The sequence below is a fragment of the Sinocyclocheilus rhinocerous genome, unplaced genomic scaffold, assembly GCF_001515625.1.
Source record: "Sinocyclocheilus rhinocerous isolate Xijiao unplaced genomic scaffold, SAMN03320098_v1.1 scaffold1204, whole genome shotgun sequence".
NCBI lineage: Eukaryota > Metazoa > Chordata > Actinopteri > Cypriniformes > Cyprinidae > Sinocyclocheilus > Sinocyclocheilus rhinocerous.
This window is the reverse complement of record NW_015654935.1, coordinates 108,482-129,649: the sequence shown is the minus strand read 5'-3', so window position 1 is coordinate 129,649 and position 21,168 is coordinate 108,482. Positions and strand designations below refer to the sequence as shown.

Below are 21,168 nucleotides of genomic sequence, written 5' to 3'. Positions count from 1 at the left end.
ATTTGACAACAAGTATCCGATTCCTGACCTTAAGTATCCGATTCTGGAATCTTAGCTTACTTAGCTTTTTTGGCTTCTGATCGCAAATGTAGCCAAACTTTGGAGCACTTAGATTAGCGAGCAAGGTCCTGGCAGATCGCTAGGTCCGGTCCTCACAGATGAAGAAAAAAAAATGCATAGGCATCAATAGGCGGAATCGAAATTTTAATTTGACAACAAGTATCCGATTCCTGACCTTAAGTATCCGATTCTGGAATCGGAATCGATTTTCGATTCCCAACCCTAGTAAACGATGAAGTAAATTATTATGTACCAGTATGAAAATCTAACTTTGACAGACAGTTGTCCAGTTCGTCATGTTGGTAACTATACCAGACATTTAACAATCAAACAATGAACATTTAAACTGTACTTCTGGCCAACCATAAAAATATATAACAGAAAACATGCAGAGTTCAGCGATGTGGAAGTTGTCTCTAATTGGTCGGGTAGGATAGGTCTGCTTAATGATTTTCATATTTAAAATTTTCACTGCATATATTCAGTGCACATAAGAGTTTCAGACTACACTGTAAAGGCCTGTTCACACCAAGAACAATAACTGTAAGGATAACGTCTCAGGTTACTTATGTAACCATGGTTCCCTGAGTAGGGAACGAGACACTGCGTCCTCTAGGGGTCGCTATGGGGAACACCTCGTCGTGACCCGTGTCTGAAGCATACATTGAAAAAACACCAACTTGTTGGCCGGCGACAGCCATGACGTCACTACCGGTGCGACTATAGTATAAATAAGCGCCGGGAGCACACATCATTCACTTCTTCATCTGAAGCTTGCGTCCGCAGCATGGCAAGAAACCTAGAGGACGCAGTGTCTCGTTCCCTACTCAGGGAACCATGGTTACATAAGTAACCTAAGACGTTCCCTTTCAGGGGAACTTCGAACTGCGTTCATGGCTGTCGCCGGCCAACAAGTTGGTGTTTTTTCAATGTATGCTTCAGACACGGGTCACGACGAGGCGTTCCCCATAGCGACCCCTAGAGGACGCAGTTCGAAGTTCCCATGAAAGGGAACTATGTTAGCAGCATCTACACCATATGCTTTATTCCAAAATATATAGCTATACTCTGTGTTGGGTAGGATGGTTCCACATTTTCTCATTGAACATTGTATAGAGATTGCTACTGCAGATTACTTTTTGTTGGGTAAAAAAGTGTGCAATCATTGTTATGAAAAAATCCTCCGGGGATTTGAATGCGTCTGAAAGCTCCCATGCACCCCTAGAGGAAGACCACTATCCGCAAAACTCCGCATTTGAACAGTCAAAACCAAATACTTAAACTAATAACAAAACAGTAGCTGATTCAGAAGCGCCAGATTGTCATAGCAAAGTCAGAATTACCTCCTCTCCTAGGTTCACGAAACGGTCGGCGTGTTAGAATGAGCCGTTTTAGGGGGGCGTGGCAGAGTCTTAACTTTGATAAAGAATATCTCTTTGGTTTTGAGACTTTAGTCTTGGCAACTTCAGGGATCTTATCTATGCACAATCAGCTTGTAACACTCCAAAGAGAAAGGAAAACTTGAAATCGCATCATATGACCCCTTTAACCTCCACAACGGTTAGCGCTACAGTAATTAGCAATTAACCAATACACAATAATTCTTAACAAACTTCAAGATGCTAACCATACAAATTTGAAATACAATATATGCCTCAAATAAATATATAAAAGGACTAGACCCCATCCTGGTACATTCAGTAATAAATTAATTAGATCGGGTTAAAGGTTACAGTGAGGAGATTTTCAACTTTAAAACTAGGCGTTTCTAAACCAGGCTGCTAAAACGTGCATGAAATTTACAATACACGTTTATGTACAATTTGCACACGATTACAATAAGGTATGGATTATATAACCGTTGTTTTACACGTTGCATACCTGACTGGACGGGAAGAAGACATTAGCTTTCTTCAAAAGGGGCTCGCGAGTACCTGGGTGTCGGTGGGGGAGGGGCGCGCGACTGACACGAAAGCTACTGAGAAACAAAATAGGCTGTTATGAGTGAAATCAATATCGTTATTTTTTATTTTTTTTTATATATATATATAAATAAGTTTACATGAGAAGTTTTCCCCCAGTATAAATCCTGTTAAATGTATTTGTTTTATTTTATTTTTTTCTTTGATGGCCACTTTTTGCTTTGAGGTGCAGTGAGTAATTTTGTTACAAAGAGTAAAAGCGTTACACAAAGTGTGACCACTTGATTCATTTTAATAACCTAGTGAAATCTGTTTTTATATTACATGCAGCGGGTCAGGTCACCTCATATCATGACATTTTAACTTGGGGTGGGGGGAATCCATGTCTGAATGTGAATTGTGCATTTTTCTACAATGGACCCTTGTCACATTTACGGGATTCACAGAAGCGGAAGCTGTCAAAGTTTGATAAATGGAATGGAAATTTGCGCTAACCGCAAAAGAAAAAAAACCCACAAGAGTGTTTCTATGACTTTACAAAAAAGTAAATAAATAAATAACTGTAATTTAATGCCAAGGTAATAAAACACAAGCACAGTGTTATAAATGTAGGTTTACATTATTTTAAAACAAAAACTGAAATATATATAAAAAATAGGTTTTCAATGATTTACAGTGTTTATTGTAACTGTGGAAATGCATCACCACAGTGTGAAAAAGCTCTGACGTTGAAAATGAAAAGCTTTGCATGATCTGTGATCAGCTGTGTGTCCAGGAAAGATCTGAACATCTCAGTCATTCCAAACAATAGTGAAGCGTAAAAACCTAATGATCACAGGTTCTTTAAATCTTAAACACAGAGACACACCTCTTTACCGACGGGTACCATCATTTGACTCACAACTTTATTTCAGTGAATTATTTCATGTTTTTTTTTTTTTTAGTTTTGTACAGTATAACCAAATGTAAGATTTCAACATTACATAAATATAATTTTAAATGCAGAAACAAACGTTGCATAAGACCCCCTCCCCACCCTTCATCCCACAAAAAACAAATTCTTGCTAAAACCGCCACAAGCATGCCATGCATGCAATAGATTGCTGTGAAGTGTGTGTTTGTGTCACTTGATCATTCCACTTCATCTCTGTCTGATAACACAATCAAATGATCAGTGAGTATACATGGGGGGTGCGGTGAGCAAACTGAGCAACATATAGGTAACAGAAGCAGCTTCAGGAGACGCCAGCCAAGATCCCACAAGATAAGAACATGACAAGACCTGCCATTACATAACAGACGCACATAGCTTCAAATAGAAATCAACAGGCACTGAATATATAGCAGAAAGGGAGAAAAGGAGAGAGTGCTTATTATGCATTAAATATAAAATCAGTAGCATTTCTCTATAAACACAGTATTTTTAACCTTTAAACAGATGTTCTTTTTTTCACACAGTTGCTCAATCTTGACCTGGTCATGTGCGTTCTGCAGGCCCTCTGAATGAGGATCGCTTCAGGGAGCTATAGGTGAGCGCTGAGATGTGTGTGAGTGAGATTCCTTTCGTGTGTGAGCGAGAGAGAAAGAGATGTCTATCTACTGTAGATGTGTGACTGTCACGTGGAAACACGTGCCCAAAAAATTCTCTGCAAAAATGTCAGTCATCAGCAATTTTAAAGACATTGATGTCTTGGATAGAGAGGATAAAAAATAATTTACAGCATAATGATAACTGCAACACTGTAACCATAATTACTTCTCTTCCTCTGTTGCTCCTCTCACCTGTGGCCTCCCTCAAGGCTCGATATTGGCACCCTCCCTTTTTTCCCTGTACATGCTTCCTCTGGGTTCCATTCTAAGAAGGCATGGGGTGTCTTTTCATTTCTACACTGACGATACCCAGATTTATTTATCTATTAAGAGAAATGACCCTTCAGCACTTAGTACCTTACTAAGGTGCTTAGACGAGGTCAAAGTCTGGCTAGCTCAAAAATTTTTTACGTTAAATGAAGATAAAACAGAGGTGATTGTTTTCAGTCCTACTGATCATTCTCAGGCTACCAGCCTAGATCTGGGCAGCTTATCGGCCTTCAGATCTTCTCGAAATCTGGGTGTCCCCAGTGCGAAATCTGGGTGTCCTTCTTGATGAGTCATTAAAATTGGACAAACATATCTCTTCTGTAATTGGTTCCAGTTTTTACCAACTCCGCTTGCTGTCTAAAATCAAACACTTTTTAAATGCTACGACGTTAGAGATGGCTGTCCACGCTTTTATTACTTCACGATTAGATTACTGCAACTCACTATATTGCGGTATTTCAAAGTCTCAAATTAGTTGCCTACAATTGGTCCAAAACGCTGCTGCTAGATTTCTTCAAAATAGTCGCAAATGTGACCACATCACCCCCATACTGAGGGCCCTCCATTGGCTGCCTATTAAATTTAGAATTGATTTGAAAGTTCTCTTACTAGTGTATAAATCTTTACATAACCAAGCCCCTAGTTTTTTATACTCCCACTGTCTAAGATCCAGTGATCAGAATCTCCTTTTAGTTCCTCAGGCCAGACTAAAACATAGAGGGGATCGAGCTTTTTCTGTGGTTGGGCCTCGGTTATGGAACAATCTGCTGCTTGAGATTAGAGTGGCACCTTCCCTATCCATTTTTAAGTCTCTTTTAAAAACACACTTGTTTGATCTGGCCTATTAATATCCCATTCTTATTACATTGTATTATGGACTTGTTTATCTGTCATTCCTTTGGTTTTTAATTCATATGTTTTATTCTTTCTGTTTTATGTGTTTATGGTTTGATTTTAATGTACAGCACTTTGGTCAGTCTTGTGGCTGTTTTTAAATGTGCTTTATGAATAAATGAACTTGAACTTGATAATTAAAATGTATTAATTTTCGTTTGTTTGGCTGATTCATTAGTTTTACATGTGAGCCAAAGGACTGCAGGTGCTGTTTTAGTGCTGTGGAGAAACCTTAAAACCCAGCATGAATACACTCAAAAAATAAAAAAATAAAAAAATAAAAATAATGCATTAACTAACATAAACTAATAATGAACAATAGGTTTTACAGCATTTATTAACCTTTGTTAATGTTAGTTAATAAAATTAATTTAACTGTGCATTAAAAATTTTTACTTTAAGTGCATTAACTAATGTTAACAGATACAACTTTGATTTTCATAATGTAGTAGTAAATGGAGAACTTTGCATTAATTAAGATTAATAAATGCTGCATAAGTATTGTTCATATTAACTAATTAACTAATGCTAATAAACCTTATTTTAAAGTGTTACAAAAAATGCACAAAACCATGCCATTCTATAAACATATACTGAAAGATCATTTACATAGATTGTAAGGTTAAAGTTGAATTTAATTAAATTGCAAATATTTTTTTAATTGGTTGCATTTTTTATTATTTTTTAACTTAATTTCATGTTTCATTTACGTTGTTTAATTTTATTATATAATAATTTATTTTCATGTTTTCATTTAATTCTTTTTTTAATTTTGATTTATTTTTTTACTTCATTGTATTTGATTATTTCTTGTAGATTTATTTTGATGATTTCATTATTTAATTTGCTTGCATATGTAAAATGCAGCACATGCAGAAAAAAACTGTAATGCTGTGATGCAGAACATTTTGTGCTGGTAACACCTGAACAGGTGTGTTCGTACACTGCAGACTTCGCATGCGAGTGAATGACACAGTCCCTCTCCAGACCTTTATCTGATCTGAAGTCAGCGCCAGTCTGCTATAAGAATCTCAAACTAGTGGCAGACAATGAACATCTGACCAAAAAGAATGAAATGGCTATTCATAGGGGAATGTGTGAAGATAACTAGTCTTATCAGCCAGCCCATCAGGGACTGCAGACTCTTTAGCAAGAATAGAATTCCTGCTGTTAAAAGGGGTGTAAAACTGCCCAGAGATGTTCCTGTAAGGAGTTGTCAACTGCTGTAACTCAAAGAAAGTGAGAAAGAGAATTATTTCATGCTCATAACTAAAGACAATACAAAAAAGATTCAGTGAGTAAATACAGTAAAATAAAAGTTTAATAATAAACATAATGGAAAAATACATACAAACAACATAAATACATGATAGAAAACCAGCTCTCTTGCAGATTTATCTGAATTTTACATTGCTTTTTGTCTGACACCAAATGATCTTACTGCATTTTTTTGCGGGCATGAAAGAGAATAAATGTATAACTTCACTTATCTCTTGAAACTCAGCATTTAGCTTCTATACAAATGTCATAATAAAGAACAGGCCACACTGGACACCTGAAGAGCTCTCACATTGTTGAATCTGTAATGTTTGACTTGGAGTCTGACTCCAACTAGACTGAACCTGCTTTGCACTGTACACATTGTCACACTTCATGAAGTTCATGTTGACTCAAAAAGCCTGACTAACCTGCTACTGTCTATACATAGAGAGAGAAGTAATGTGTTGGGTTATGATAGACCCACATACTGTACACATGATCAGGTATGGTGTTGATAATGGTAAGAAACCTCCATGGAACATACAAAAAAACACCATAAAAGTCTAGCTACACTACCATTCAAAAGTTTGGGTTGGTAAAATTTTGTTTAATGTTTTAATGTTTTTAAAAGAAATCTCTTATTCTCACAAAGACTACATTTATTTGATCAAAAATACAGAACAGTGTAAGAAATAAATCTGTAAAATAACAGAAAAAGTACTGGCAGCTCATTACCAGGACATTATCCATAAATTTTACAGAATGCAATGAAATTGTGAAATTCAAAATAAAAAATTATTTCAAATTAATACATTGTGCCCTATTTTTACAGATTTCTTTAGTGTTGAAACAATAATACTGTGAAATATTATTACAATTTAACATAAATGTTTTCTATTTTAATATATTAAAAATATATATTCCTGGGATTAAAAAGCTGAATTTCTGCAGGCATTACTTCAGTCTTTAATGTCACATGATCATTTAGAAATCATTCTAATATCTGATTTGATGCTCAAGAAAGATTTCTTATTATTATCAATGTTAAAAACAGTTGCTGCTTAAATGTTATTTATTTATTTTTGTGGAAACAGTGATACATTTTGTCTTGTCAGGATTCTTTGATGGACTTCAAAACTTTATTTTTGTAACAATCTATAACAAAATCTGCAACAAGCAAGTCTTTACAAGTCACTTTTGATCAGCTTAATGCCGAATAAAAGCATTAACTCAAACAGTATATGGGAACTATTCTTTCAGACAATCAGATTTCCACGAACACACAGCAATATGATACTGCTAGAACTTGTTTGATGGTTCAAAAGATATAGGACCCAAAGCAAAATGATATATGAAGGTGGCAGTGTGGGGGCTGAGCCACAAGAAAATAGCATGCCTGAGCTTGACATCAGAGTTAGGCAAAACGGTTATCCTCTGGGGCGAATCTATCATTTGTAATAGCACATGCATCACACAACCTTGAGTCAAACCCCACTTTCCCAGGGGCTGGGTTAACATGAGGTTAAAGAGTGAGCCTGGGTATGTGTGTATGTGCATGTGCAGTTTAGGGGTGGGAGAGGGTCGTCACTGATCAACTATGCATGCTAGATTCCCTAAAGACACTTCAGGTGAATAGGGTAAAAATATGAACTAATAGTTATCACCTTACTTACCCAGTTAATTGATTACATTGATAATTGCAAACATTTTTTGTATTACAAGTTACAACATATGTTATGTTTAAATATGCAAATGAGGCATTATTTAATGAAATATGCGCTAATTTGCAAACATTTCTAGTACAAAAATCTGAACACTGGATGAACTCAGTTTCAAAATTCTTGTTTATTTTTTTGGACGTATTAGAGTCAAATGTTTTTACAGAGGGAATTTTGGGTATCTCTTTTTGTCACTCCATAATTCAGAAAAATCTTTGAACAGCCAGAAAACAATATATTTTCACAATTTTGGGGGAAATAAAATGTTGTATATAATCAAGCAAATTATATATGAACAAATCCCTCTGTAAAAATCTTCAGAATATAGACAGGAATAAAAATGTAAAGTTGTGTGTGTGTAAGTGCTACTGAAGTGGAGATTTATGGCTCAGTGTGTAAGAGAAAAAAACTCATTTTGAGAAAACGGCCTTTAAAAATATAACAATAATATATTTAATAGGTTTTGAAGTTTAGAACTAATATAGAAGACTGGGAGTGAGTGAAAGAGATGAATATAGACAGAGTGAGACAAAGGTCATCTAGACATGCCTTTGCATGCACAAACAGTGGAAGATGACAAAAAGTGCCATTGATGGAGCAGCACAATGCAAAGTACTGACAAACGCTTGAATCCCATTATACCGCTTTTCCTCCAACTGTTTGATTCCTTTTCGTGTTTGCATGCTCACTGCTGCCTGTGGGTCAGTGCTGGGGAGTTTAGTGACAAAAGCTGTCATTGTGCTCGCAGGTTAGAGAGAGACAGAGAGAAAGAGAGCACAAACTATGGCCCATTCCACTTCCTCTTTCTGTTCTGGCCTGGTCAGCTATGGCTAAAACTGACTGGTCATGCAAACATTTATGACTGCACAACCTGAACAGTCTAGTCAGATTGCATTAATTATATAACCTCTTAAAATAACCATGTAGTGTCTGGAAACAGGGTTGTTATTCTTTACTAAAGCTAAAATAATAAAAATGTGTTACTTGAAATGAAATAAATGTTAAGTGAAATAAAATATACAAAAACTTATTATTTATCAAAATTATTATTATTTATTTATTTATTTATTTTTTAATTTTATTTCAGCCAGTTGGAAACAAGGAAACATTTCTCATTTTCATTAAGTTTAACTTGATTTACTAAAATAAGGAAACTAAAATAAAAATCAATGAAAATGAAAATGAAAATTTAATTTGAGTTAAAAATTAAACTTTAATTTAACTTTAATTAAAATTAAAATTAAAACAGAAAATATAAAAATTATTAATAAAAACTATAATAGTAAAGTATTTCAATGATACTGAAATAACACTGGTAAGTCATTTTCTTTTCTCAGAATGTTTTGATTACCTTTAAGAAAAAATGTCTGTGTAAAATAAAATATATTACATGAATAATATAAATGCACATAATATAAAAAATGAATATAAACATTTAAATAGAAAAAATTATGTATTATATATTGCAAACACACTTTTCCAACAACATTTTTCACAAAAAAATTATTTGTTCAAAATTGAGACAAAACGGTATTTGGACACTTTCTCATTATCAAATGTTAGTGGATCATGTTCATAGATGATGTAATGAAGTACACCTGTGGTTTTTCTGCTAGGACACACAATGACAGAAAAGTGAAATTAGTTCTGCCAAAAGGTTTATCATCATTTGTTTGTAGATACCACATTTTTCAACATGTTTAAATGTCACTTGAGTGTACAAAAAAGGAGGGTCACTGCACATCCGTTGTCTGGTTTCTGGCAGACAACATGCTTAATCACCTTAATTCTTCTGTTTTCTCAACAAAAACACACTGTGTGGGCTTGAAAATTACATATTTTAACCTCAGCACCTTTTATGACTACAACAAAAATGTGAAGTTGCCTCTATCATCTGAGGGTTCCAGGTTTCAGGCGTCCCTGCTCTGTCTGTCAGAGAAGAGTCGCTGAAAGGAACAATGAGAGTCAGTGTGATACTCATTAACATCTGGAGCAGAGGAGAAAAAGCCTGCGTACACATCCAACACTTGTCAGATGACCCTGATCGGTGTGTTTCTCCACTGCAACCAGAGCAGAAGAAAACAAGATCACTGTCATGGACTTTTTCTGGATGTCCTTTTTAAATTGAGGAAGAAGGCTGAAGACTAAGGTGAGACTTTTTTCTTTCCTCACAGCTTTCTGTTTGAATCAAATATCAGTGAAACTATAATCATCATTATTTTGTTGTTTAGGGAAATGGTGAAATCCACAATGAACTTTATTGCTTTGCTAGTGATTTCAGCCTGTTTCTTCTCTTGGAACTCTGCAAAATACCACCACCATAATCAAGGTAATTTCATTTGAGAAAAAGTTGATATGAGAGACTTTGTGATTACAATATAAACATGATTTGAAAGCCCCTACAAGATATTTTAACACATAATATTAAATTACACAATGCTTTCACAACACGTTTTTATTTATTTATCTTTTTTTATTTTTATATTTCTTTTTTCTAGACAAGGACAAAGAGCTAAAATACCTCTTGGAACCTCTTGTATATGCTGAGGTCACTGCTCGCCGTGGACACACAGTTGTTTTGCCCTGTGTGATGAGATTCAAACCATCGCACTACAGAATAAAGTGGACTAAAATCGAACCCCCTAGTCAAGGAGTGGAAAACATAGTGCTTATAACAAACGGACACGCAGATAAGCAGTATGGCTCAGTTGGGCCCCGAGCGTCTCTCCTGCGTGCACATAACCTGGATGTTTCTCTGCGTCTTACTGACCTGGAGCTGGAAGATGACGGCAGCTACCGCTGTGAACTGATCAACGGAATTGAGGATGAAAGTGTCATTATTACTCTGAGAATTGAAGGTAGGACAAGCTGACAACCAGTCACGATCATTTAGATTTTAATTTTGTGCACACATGGTGACACTGAACAACAGTAAATAATAATAATAATTATTATTATCATTATTATTATTTCTTGTCTTCTTCTTAAATAATTAGTAAATGAAAGGGCTTTTAAACTGATGACGATGATAATAGTAATAAAAATAAAATTATTATTATTGTTGTTGTTGCTCTTATTAAATTATTAGTAAATGCAGAGGGCTTTTACATTGATAATGATGATGATGATGTTGATATTGATAATTAATTATTATTATTATTATTTAATAATTTAAAATGCTCAATCCTTAATATTTTACATATATTAAATATATTCATATACATTAATATATTTTAATACATTAATTATAATTGGCCATGTATTTCAGGAGTTGTATTTCCTTATCAGAGCCACCATGGTCGGTACAGATTTACATTCTTTGATGCTAAAGAAGCTTGTGCTGAACAGGATGCCACACTTGCCACTTACAAGCAGCTTTACAGGGGTAATGATAATATTTACACACCTAGATTGCTTACTTTAACATACCTTTGAGCAATTTTGGCAAAAGTGTATTTAAATTCCCAAAGACTGTTATATGTTTGGTGCTTACCTATATTAATTCTGTGATACTCTTATGATGATCGATCTTAACAGCCTGGACTGAAGGGTTGGACTGGTGCAATGCAGGTTGGCTGAGCGATGGAACTGTCAATTACCCAGTCCTGCAACCACGGCCGGCTTGTGGAGGGGATCTTCTATCAGGCATCCGAAGTTACGGGCTCCGTCACAAAACACGGGACCACTACGATGCTTTCTGCTTCACCTCGACCACTAAAGGTCAGTGAATAGGGATTCTACTGTGATGGAGATTAGAATGGGATTCAGATGATGACAAAAAATATTTCACACACATTACAAGAACTGTTAGTAATGTTAGGACAGAAGTTTTCCCACATACTGTATGTTAAATAGTTTAGAAACTACTATTCTGAAGTTTGGGGTTAGTACGTTTTTGAATGAATAAAGAAATGAATACTTTTAGTTAACAGGGATGCATTAAATTGATCAAAAGTGACAGTAAAGACATTTATAATGTTACAAAAGATCACAGTTTACACAAAAATATTAAGCAGCACAACTACTTTCAGCACTGATAATAAAAAGAAATGTTTTTTGAGCACCAAATGATGTCTGAAGGATCATGTGACACTGAAGACTGGAGTAATGATGCTGAAAATGTGGCAAAATATATTAAAATAGAAAACAGTTATTTTAAGTTGCAATAATAAATCACAATATTACTATATTTACTGTATTTATCAAATAAATGCAGCCTTGGTGATCATAGGAGACTTGTTTAAAAAAAATAAATAAATAAAAAAAAATAAACCCCCAAACTTTTGAATAGTAGTGTATATTATGTTTTTCCCAAACATGTGTATCCGGTGATCCACAGTCCTTTCCTGAAAGAATAATTGTTACATTGGTATATAGGTAAACTGATACAGAGATTTATAGGAGGCATCATCCCTACTAAAATGTTTCTGTTTGAAACTATGAGTCACATTAGAAACACAGTCACTGTTTGTTCCCCAAATAGACTAGAAGTGACACAGCCAATCAGCTCTGTTGTGTTTGTATTTAGGAAAGACAAAGAGTCTGTTACTCTGTAGAGTGACATTTGAGCTCCCATTATGCCCACATGAGACTGTTGAATATGGCACTAATTGAATGTCAATAACAGAGATACAGGAATTACTCCTAAAAAAAGTGCAGTTTGTTGTGCAGATCACAGCTATTCACTAAATGTAATTATTTTACATATAGTGTTATTATTTCTATGTTGCACTTATAAATACATAAATGTTTAAAAGATACCTCACTTTTTGCTTTTCCAGGCTCTGTGTTCTTCATTCCAGGGCCATTCAGTTCTGCCGAGGCTGAACGTGCCTGCAGACGGGATGGTGCCAGTCTAGCGAAGGTTGGTCAGATCTACTCATCTTGGAAGTTTCAGCAGCTTGACCACTGTGATGGAGGCTGGCTGCAGGATGGCAGTGTACGATTCCCCATCATCAACCCAAGGGAGCGCTGTGGAGGGATTGCAGAACCAGGGGTTCGTAGCTTCGGGTATCTCGGCAAAAGTTTGCGGCTTTATGGGGCTTATTGCTACAGATAACTGCTCCATGTTTTGCTGCTTGGTTAATTTCTGCTACAGAATGTCTGCACATACTGGCACACTGGCCTAAAGGTGAAGTACCTAAAGAGGTGCATCCTTCATTTGTGGAACATAACGGTATGAGTACCACTAGAGGCTCCCTTCAGTGTAGAGCTGCAGGTAAAAGGGAATGTATGAGCTATACAGTTAGCGTTCTGGATTAAAGCTAGCATTCACATCCGTCTGGGTTATATATCAGTTCAGTTACTAAGCTTTTTTTTTTATTTTATTTTTTTAAGTAGAACATTTTGGTTCCTGCTGGGAATACATCACTTTCAAATTAAGAGTGGATTGACACAAAGGATTTACTCCTGCTTGAATAGCTGCTACTGTAGCTTGAAATGCTAACTCGATAGCTTTGACTAAAGCTGTGCTGTAAATTGCAGCTGCACAGGCATTAAATATATAGCAGCAAGAACAAAATGTCAACCAGTCTAACAATTATTCAATCAATGTATTTATAACAACATATGCAGATTCCACAAACTTTTATCTTTAAAAAGAGATGTACTTAAATAAATGTTGTAGTTTTTTTCCGTACATTTGTACAAAGGGAACAAATTATCCTTATGTTCTTATGTATTAATGTTACATTGTTTAGCACCATGTACTGGATGGTGCCTTATAGTTGGATTTTTATTTATTTATTTTAACAATGAACAAAATAGTAAGATTGTAAAATGTGTGAATAAAATTACCAATGAAAATATGAAATCTGTATTTACATACACTCGTTTTTTTGTGACAGTCATAAAGTGCAGTGAAAGTTACATACACATGCACAGTGTTTCAAAACTACAGCAAACAGTAATCAACTCAAAAGACAAATTCCCATAAAATATTATTTTCAAAGTGCCTCACAAACCACAGGTGAACTACTAGTAATGCTTAGAATATTAACCACAGATTTGTTAAACTAATTCTTAGTAACACTTAAGGATACACACATACTCACATAATGCAAGAAAATTCATTAACATTTCTTACTGTGGTAACTTTTTTATTGTGAATGCTCTAATTGCTTGGAATGTACTTCATTTCATGTTTCTAGAGTGATAAATATGCCCTGGTTTCAGGCCATCAAAAACTAAAATATGGTTTTGTTAGTGATGCATCTCTGAAACAAATGAAACTGACAGTAGTCTATTGAAAATGGCCATCCTCCAGAGTACAATACAGACCTGAAAATCTGAGCACCGAGTCGCAGAATGACCAACTGTGGGCCTGGAAATTACAAACATTTGTGGAGTGCATAAGGAATTGTCCCTGCTTCATAAAGCTTTGCTGACCCAACATTAACACAAAGGATGGATTGATATGCCTCAACTGACTTGATTGAGTTTACAAACGTTACAGAAGTTTCTTTTCAACATTTTTTTCCAGAGTATTTTAAAGCCAAAAACAAGCATAAAAATATTCCTGTTGTGTTTATCAAGGAATTACTGTTAGTTTATGACAACGTTGGGTCATTGTTAGTCTAAGAGTTCTTGATCTCAAGTTGGCAGACAATCCTAAGCGAGGAAAAACACAGGACACTAAATGTTTAAGAATGGATAAGTAATACTGCTGAAGGCAGACATATTTAGTCACTACAGGGCAACAATATAAAACAAAATGATTCATACCAGCTGATGTTAGAGAGCATTCGTTCATAGGTTTATCTCATAATTTATTTAAAAATAAAAAAGGATGAAATGAAACCGAACAGGTGACAGCCTGGACTGAAGGGTTGGACTGGTGCAATGCTGGTTGGCTGAGCGATGGAACTGTCAATTACCCAGTCCTGCAACCACGGCCGGCTTGTGGAGGGGATCTTCTATCAGGCATCCGAAGTTACGGGCTCCGTCACAAAACACGGGACCACTACGATGCTTTCTGCTTCACCTCGACCACTAAAGGTCAGTGAATAGGGATTCTACTGTGATGGAGATTAGAATGGGATTCAGATGATGACAAAAAATATTTCACACACATTACAAGAACTGTTAGTAATGTTAGGACAGAAGTTTTCCCACATACTGTATGTTAAATAGTTTAGAAACTACTATTCTGAAGTTTGGGGTTAGTACGTTTTTGAATGAATAAAGAAATGAATACTTTTAGTTAACAGGGATGCATTAAATTGATCAAAAGTGACAGTAAAGACATTTATAATGTTACAAAAGATCACAGTTTACACAAAAATATTAAGCAGCACAACTACTTTCAGCACTGATAATAAAAAGAAATGTTTTTTGAGCACCAAATGATGTCTGAAGGATCATGTGACACTGAAGACTGGAGTAATGATGCTGAAAATGTGGCAAAATATATTAAAATAGAAAACAGTTATTTTAAGTTGCAATAATAAATCACAATATTACTATATTTACTGTATTTATCAAATAAATGCAGCCTTGGTGATCATAGGAGACTTGTTTAAAAAAAATAAATAAATAAAAAAAAATAAACCCCCAAACTTTTGAATAGTAGTGTATATTATGTTTTTCCCAAACATGTGTATCCGGTGATCCACAGTCCTTTCCTGAAAGAATAATTGTTACATTGGTATATAGGTAAACTGATACAGAGATTTATAGGAGGCATCATCCCTACTAAAATGTTTCTGTTTGAAACTATGAGTCACATTAGAAACACAGTCACTGTTTGTTCCCCAAATAGACTAGAAGTGACACAGCCAATCAGCTCTGTTGTGTTTGTATTTAGGAAAGACAAAGAGTCTGTTACTCTGTAGAGTGACATTTGAGCTCCCATTATGCCCACATGAGACTGTTGAATATGGCACTAATTGAATGTCAATAACAGAGATACAGGAATTACTCCTAAAAAAAGTGCAGTTTGTTGTGCAGATCACAGCTATTCACTAAATGTAATTATTTTACATATAGTGTTATTATTTCTATGTTGCACTTATAAATACATAAATGTTTAAAAGATACCTCACTTTTTGCTTTTCCAGGCTCTGTGTTCTTCATTCCAGGGCCATTCAGTTCTGCCGAGGCTGAACGTGCCTGCAGACGGGATGGTGCCAGTCTAGCGAAGGTTGGTCAGATCTACTCATCTTGGAAGTTTCAGCAGCTTGACCACTGTGATGGAGGCTGGCTGCAGGATGGCAGTGTACGATTCCCCATCATCAACCCAAGGGAGCGCTGTGGAGGGATTGCAGAACCAGGGGTTCGTAGCTTCGGGTATCTCGGCAAAAGTTTGCGGCTTTATGGGGCTTATTGCTACAGATAACTGCTCCATGTTTTGCTGCTTGGTTAATTTCTGCTACAGAATGTCTGCACATACTGGCACACTGGCCTAAAGGTGAAGTACCTAAAGAGGTGCATCCTTCATTTGTGGAACATAACGGTATGAGTACCACTAGAGGCTCCCTTCAGTGTAGAGCTGCAGGTAAAAGGGAATGTATGAGCTATACAGTTAGCGTTCTGGATTAAAGCTAGCATTCACATCCGTCTGGGTTATATATCAGTTCAGTTACTAAGCTTTTTTTTTTATTTTATTTTTTTAAGTAGAACATTTTGGTTCCTGCTGGGAATACATCACTTTCAAATTAAGAGTGGATTGACACAAAGGATTTACTCCTGCTTGAATAGCTGCTACTGTAGCTTGAAATGCTAACTCGATAGCTTTGACTAAAGCTGTGCTGTAAATTGCAGCTGCACAGGCATTAAATATATAGCAGCAAGAACAAAATGTCAACCAGTCTAACAATTATTCAATCAATGTATTTATAACAACATATGCAGATTCCACAAACTTTTATCTTTAAAAAGAGATGTACTTAAATAAATGTTGTAGTTTTTTTCCGTACATTTGTACAAAGGGAACAAATTATCCTTATGTTCTTATGTATTAATGTTACATTGTTTAGCACCATGTACTGGATGGTGCCTTATAGTTGGATTTTTATTTATTTATTTTAACAATGAACAAAATAGTAAGATTGTAAAATGTGTGAATAAAATTACCAATGAAAATATGAAATCTGTATTTACATACACTCGTTTTTTTGTGACAGTCATAAAGTGCAGTGAAAGTTACATACACATGCACAGTGTTTCAAAACTACAGCAAACAGTAATCAACTCAAAAGACAAATTCCCATAAAATATTATTTTCAAAGTGCCTCACAAACCACAGGTGAACTACTAGTAATGCTTAGAATATTAACCACAGATTTGTTAAACTAATTCTTAGTAACACTTAAGGATACACACATACTCACATAATGCAAGAAAATTCATTAACATTTCTTACTGTGGTAACTTTTTTATTGTGAATGCTCTAATTGCTTGGAATGTACTTCATTTCATGTTTCTAGAGTGATAAATATGCCCTGGTTTCAGGCCATCAAAAACTAAAATATGGTTTTGTTAGTGATGCATCTCTGAAACAAATGAAACTGACAGTAGTCTATTGAAAATGGCCATCCTCCAGAGTACAATACAGACCTGAAAATCTGAGCACCGAGTCGCAGAATGACCAACTGTGGGCCTGGAAATTACAAACATTTGTGGAGTGCATAAGGAATTGTCCCTGCTTCATAAAGCTTTGCTGACCCAACATTAACACAAAGGATGGATTGATATGCCTCAACTGACTTGATTGAGTTTACAAACGTTACAGAAGTTTCTTTTCAACATTTTTTTCCAGAGTATTTTAAAGCCAAAAACAAGCATAAAAATATTCCTGTTGTGTTTATCAAGGAATTACTGTTAGTTTATGACAACGTTGGGTCATTGTTAGTCTAAGAGTTCTTGATCTCAAGTTGGCAGACAATCCTAAGCGAGGAAAAACACAGGACACTAAATGTTTAAGAATGGATAAGTAATACTGCTGAAGGCAGACATATTTAGTCACTACAGGGCAACAATATAAAACAAAATGATTCATACCAGCTGATGTTAGAGAGCATTCGTTCATAGGTTTATCTCATAATTTATTTAAAAATAAAAAAGGATGAAATGAAACCGAACAGGTGTCTGGTCCAAATGGTTACAAGCTTTGTTTGGAAGTTGCATTTTATCAAGTGTGCTTTTACGGCAACTTAGAATTACAAAATGTAATTCAGTGTCATGGTCTACACAGAGAAAAATGGAAAAGAAAAGAGCCGAGAGAAAAAAAACAAACATTAATAACTATTTAGTCTAATTTAAGTATCCTGTTATAAATGTTTGGTGTATTTAAACTGATATCCAATTGGAAGTACCATTTAAAAAAAGTTAAGTGGGACCGTTTTTTATATAACATTGCTGTTATATAAAGAACTTTGTAGAGTTGATCGATGGATGTTTTTAAGGAGGATGAACGAAGGGATGACATGATAAACAGGAGAGTGAAAGAAATAATGAAATGCTACTATGCCGTGTGCTTGTTTTAAAAGTTCCATTTTATATCCAAATATTCAGGTGTTGTTGTTTTTGTTGTCGTCTCTTCTATGATTATTTCCTTGTTCTGACCTGTGGGCCATGTTACCAGTTCTCCATTTGAGTATGCTGGCCCCACTGTGAGCAAAATACATGAAATGAACACTCAATAATATAAAACAATATAATATAATATAATATAATATAATATAATATAATATAATATAATATAATATAATATAATATAATATAATATAATATAATATAATATAATATAAAACAATATAATATAATATAATATAATATAATATAATATAATATAATATACACCTGGTGAACAAGTGATCTTAGGTTCCTCCCACTGTCCGTTGCTCTGACAAGTGATAACAGGGTTTTGTCTCTGGATGAAGCCTGGCTCACAGTAGTAGCGCACCTGTGAATTGGCCCTGTACTTTAGTTGGCGACGTCCAAATATCTTAGCGTGCAGCACGAGAGGGGGCTGGCCACAGAACGCTGCTAAAGATAAACAAACCATGATGAACTTTTGCTCTTCCTGGGCCCCAGCACTCCCACAAATGGTGACGTACTCACCAATGCCTTTCTTGCAGGTGTAGGACAGCTGGTAGTTGCAAGGGATATCACTCCAACGCCCATCATCGTACCATACCATGACAACACAATCCTCCCCAGACAGGAAGTAGCTGTCTGGTTGTCCACGATACCAGTTCTCATACAACTGATACAGAGAGACAGGTCAAAAGTTTTTCATCATGTCACGAACCCCTTGGAGTTCCAGTTTGGAAAACCCTTGAAGAAACACTTGATGTTTTTTTTTTTAACCACAGAAAGCCAGATCAGTAGACTCACCAGAGGGTTCCCATCTGACCAACGAAAATCTCCCTCAATGGTCTTGTCATTGAGACCCGTCCACTGATACTCCCTGTATTTATCTAATGAAAGAGAAAAACACAGAAATGCCAAAGAACCAGCATACATTGTCAATAAGACACAACATAGACTCCATTTCGAGTTTAACACCCGGATGCATCATACTGTATATGACAGACATGCACAGGACCTTTTAACACAACGCTCATTCACTCACATGAATAAGGTGACACGTTCAAAGCCCTTCACCGTTTTGATGATTGCATAGAAATGCAGAACAAAATGCAGGGCCTCTCAATGTTATATCAACAAACCTGGTCCTTTATGAATTCCTTTATGTACTGTAAGCTAAATCGCTTCAGTAGCTTGACACTCTTTTTGACTTTTAGTTTGAGCAATATCGAACAAGAGTACTGCTCTTTTTCAGATATACAACAGTTCAATAAGCAAGAAGTTAGTATTGAGTAAGCTAACTTACAGTTTGGAGAAATTATTGGCATTTTAATTTGTCTATTTTTGCTCTTCACCAATAAAAATAGTTTCAAATGAAGCCAACACAGATTTAAACAGTGCACATCTCTGAGTAAACATACCTTAATGGAGTTTCTTCCTGAATAATTGGTTAAGTATATAATTCAATGGCTCACTCATAATAAAGACTTTACTTGGTTTGAACCTGAATGAATCTAACAAATTGGTTAAACAAATGATAATTCACTCATAAAGACACTCACTTCTGCACCACCTACTGGCAGAAAGAGTTCCGGAAAAATAAACACACTTGCAAAGGCTGACAGCCTGTCTCATGACACCTTGTTAAACACATTCCATCAGGTTCAAATCAGGTTCCATCAAGTTAAATTTTGTAACATATGATAAGAAGTCAAAATGATTAGATCATCAGGAAAGGGCCACCTACAAGCACTTGTTCAGACATACCATTGATAAACTCCTGTTCCTCAGGTGACATAACAGAGACCAGGTGACCTCCGCACATGCGACAGTGCTGCTCTGCCACCTCCCATTTCTGCCGTTTGGTGAAATGTTTGAAACAAAACCCTTGGAACTTTTCCCAGCCTGGTTCACAGTGCTCTAGATCTTTGTTGGGAGATGTAAAAATATTAAAGAAATCAAATCAGAATCAACATTAGGTAACAAAAAAAAAACATTTAAAAGATTTTTAAAAAAAGTTCTGGAACAATTGCTCCACTTTTTCCAGTGTAGAAGTACAATGAGGTATGCAGGTAACTCACCTGTCTCACAAATGTCTCCTCCATAAGTGGGTAGACAGAGACACCTATGACCTTCTCCACTGTCCACACATGTGCCTCCATTTTTACAAGGGTTCTCCAGACATGCATCTAAAAGGCCATTCACATGTTTTTATAGCTCACTATAAAAATATTGGACACAAGTGAAGGATTTGAAATAAAGCATGATTATACTAAACACAAGGTGGTGCTACTACGCAGCTGCACTGAGAGTATGGCACAAAATTTGTTGACCACAACTAAAAAAACTGGCTAAATCTAGACCCCTGAATGGTTCTGTTAACTTCTAGCTACATAAAACATGCCGTATCAGCACCGGATACATTGCTGTTTCTTTCCAATTGTTCTCTTATCACTTTCTAGTCATCACGGCCCCACTAAACCAAACTCTTCCTTCATGCAGGACTGAAACTATTTGTTGTGATGGGGGTTAAACAATTCTGATAATTTTTTTCTGTCTCTCTGTCTGCACTGTACTCTTTGAAAGAAGCGCTACTCAGTTGTTACAGATTAGTGCATATCAGTTATCAAGTTTCCACAGTTTAACAGCGCCCCCTTTTGAGAGCACATGGTTTGCTCAAGAAATTATAAGGCAGTGTTGTTATTAACTAAAACTAAAATGATTAAAAAATATTATCTGAACGGGTAATTTGAAATAAAGCGGAAATATATGAATTAGATGAAAAATCTAAATATTACATGAAAAAAAGTTAGAGAGAACTTAAATGCAAATTAGAAATGTTGCCTTGTCAACTAATTGAAATAAAATAAAAATTTAATTATTATAATGACTAAAACTAAAACTGAAATAAAAATAAACTATAT

At 35.4% G+C, this 21,168-nt stretch overlaps 2 protein-coding genes across 5 annotated transcripts in view; one reads left to right on the top strand and one right to left on the bottom strand.

Annotated features, from left to right (window-relative positions):
• Nucleotides 1–9,812: 9,812 nt before the first annotated feature.
• Nucleotides 9,813–12,973, top strand: hapln2 (hyaluronan and proteoglycan link protein 2). Of its 2 annotated transcripts, XM_016524673.1 has the most exons (6): nucleotides 9,813–9,863; nucleotides 9,946–10,043; nucleotides 10,213–10,572; nucleotides 10,983–11,099; nucleotides 11,252–11,434; nucleotides 12,496–12,973. In XM_016524673.1, exons 2-6 carry the CDS (start codon nucleotides 9,950–9,952, stop codon nucleotides 12,771–12,773), a joined length of 1,032 nt encoding a protein of 343 aa, XP_016380159.1. In that variant the 5' UTR covers nucleotides 9,813–9,863; nucleotides 9,946–9,949; the 3' UTR covers nucleotides 12,774–12,973. The 2 variants fall into 2 exon arrangements, with proteins under 2 accessions (XP_016380159.1, XP_016380160.1); XM_016524674.1 differs by lacking the exon at nucleotides 9,813–9,863 and having other exon boundaries at nucleotides 9,876–10,043.
• A 4,190-nt stretch (nucleotides 12,974–17,163) lies between these two features.
• Nucleotides 17,164–21,168, bottom strand: part of LOC107717773 (brevican core protein-like) — a 17,849-nt gene continuing 13,844 nt past the window's right edge. For 2 of the 3 annotated variants that reach the window (XM_016524618.1, XM_016524619.1), the window contains exons 9-14: nucleotides 20,326–20,433; nucleotides 20,012–20,170; nucleotides 19,052–19,134; nucleotides 18,776–18,920; nucleotides 18,515–18,700; nucleotides 17,164–18,322 (exon numbers count right to left, since the gene is read on the bottom strand). In XM_016524618.1, coding sequence (XP_016380104.1) covers nucleotides 18,195–18,322; nucleotides 18,515–18,700; nucleotides 18,776–18,920; nucleotides 19,052–19,134; nucleotides 20,012–20,170; nucleotides 20,326–20,433 — 809 coding nt within the window. In that variant the 3' untranslated portion in view covers nucleotides 17,164–18,194. The remainder of the gene's footprint in view (nucleotides 18,323–18,514; nucleotides 18,701–18,775; nucleotides 18,921–19,051; nucleotides 19,135–20,011; nucleotides 20,171–20,325; nucleotides 20,434–21,168) is intronic. The other variant, XM_016524620.1, reaches the window with a different exon arrangement.

What these genes read in the sequence shown, in the direction of transcription:
- hapln2 (XM_016524673.1), top strand. Translation starts at nt 9,950, where the DNA reads ATGGTGAAATCCACAATGAACTTTATTGCTTTGCTAGTGATTTCAGCC. An exon ending in ATACCACCACCATAATCAAG is followed by an intron (nt 10,044 to 10,212) that starts GTAATTTCATTT and finishes TCTTTTTTCTAG; the next exon opens with ACAAGGACAAAGAGCTAAAA. An exon ending in TTACAAGCAGCTTTACAGGG is followed by an intron (nt 11,100 to 11,251) that starts GTAATGATAATA and finishes CGATCTTAACAG; the next exon opens with CCTGGACTGAAGGGTTGGAC.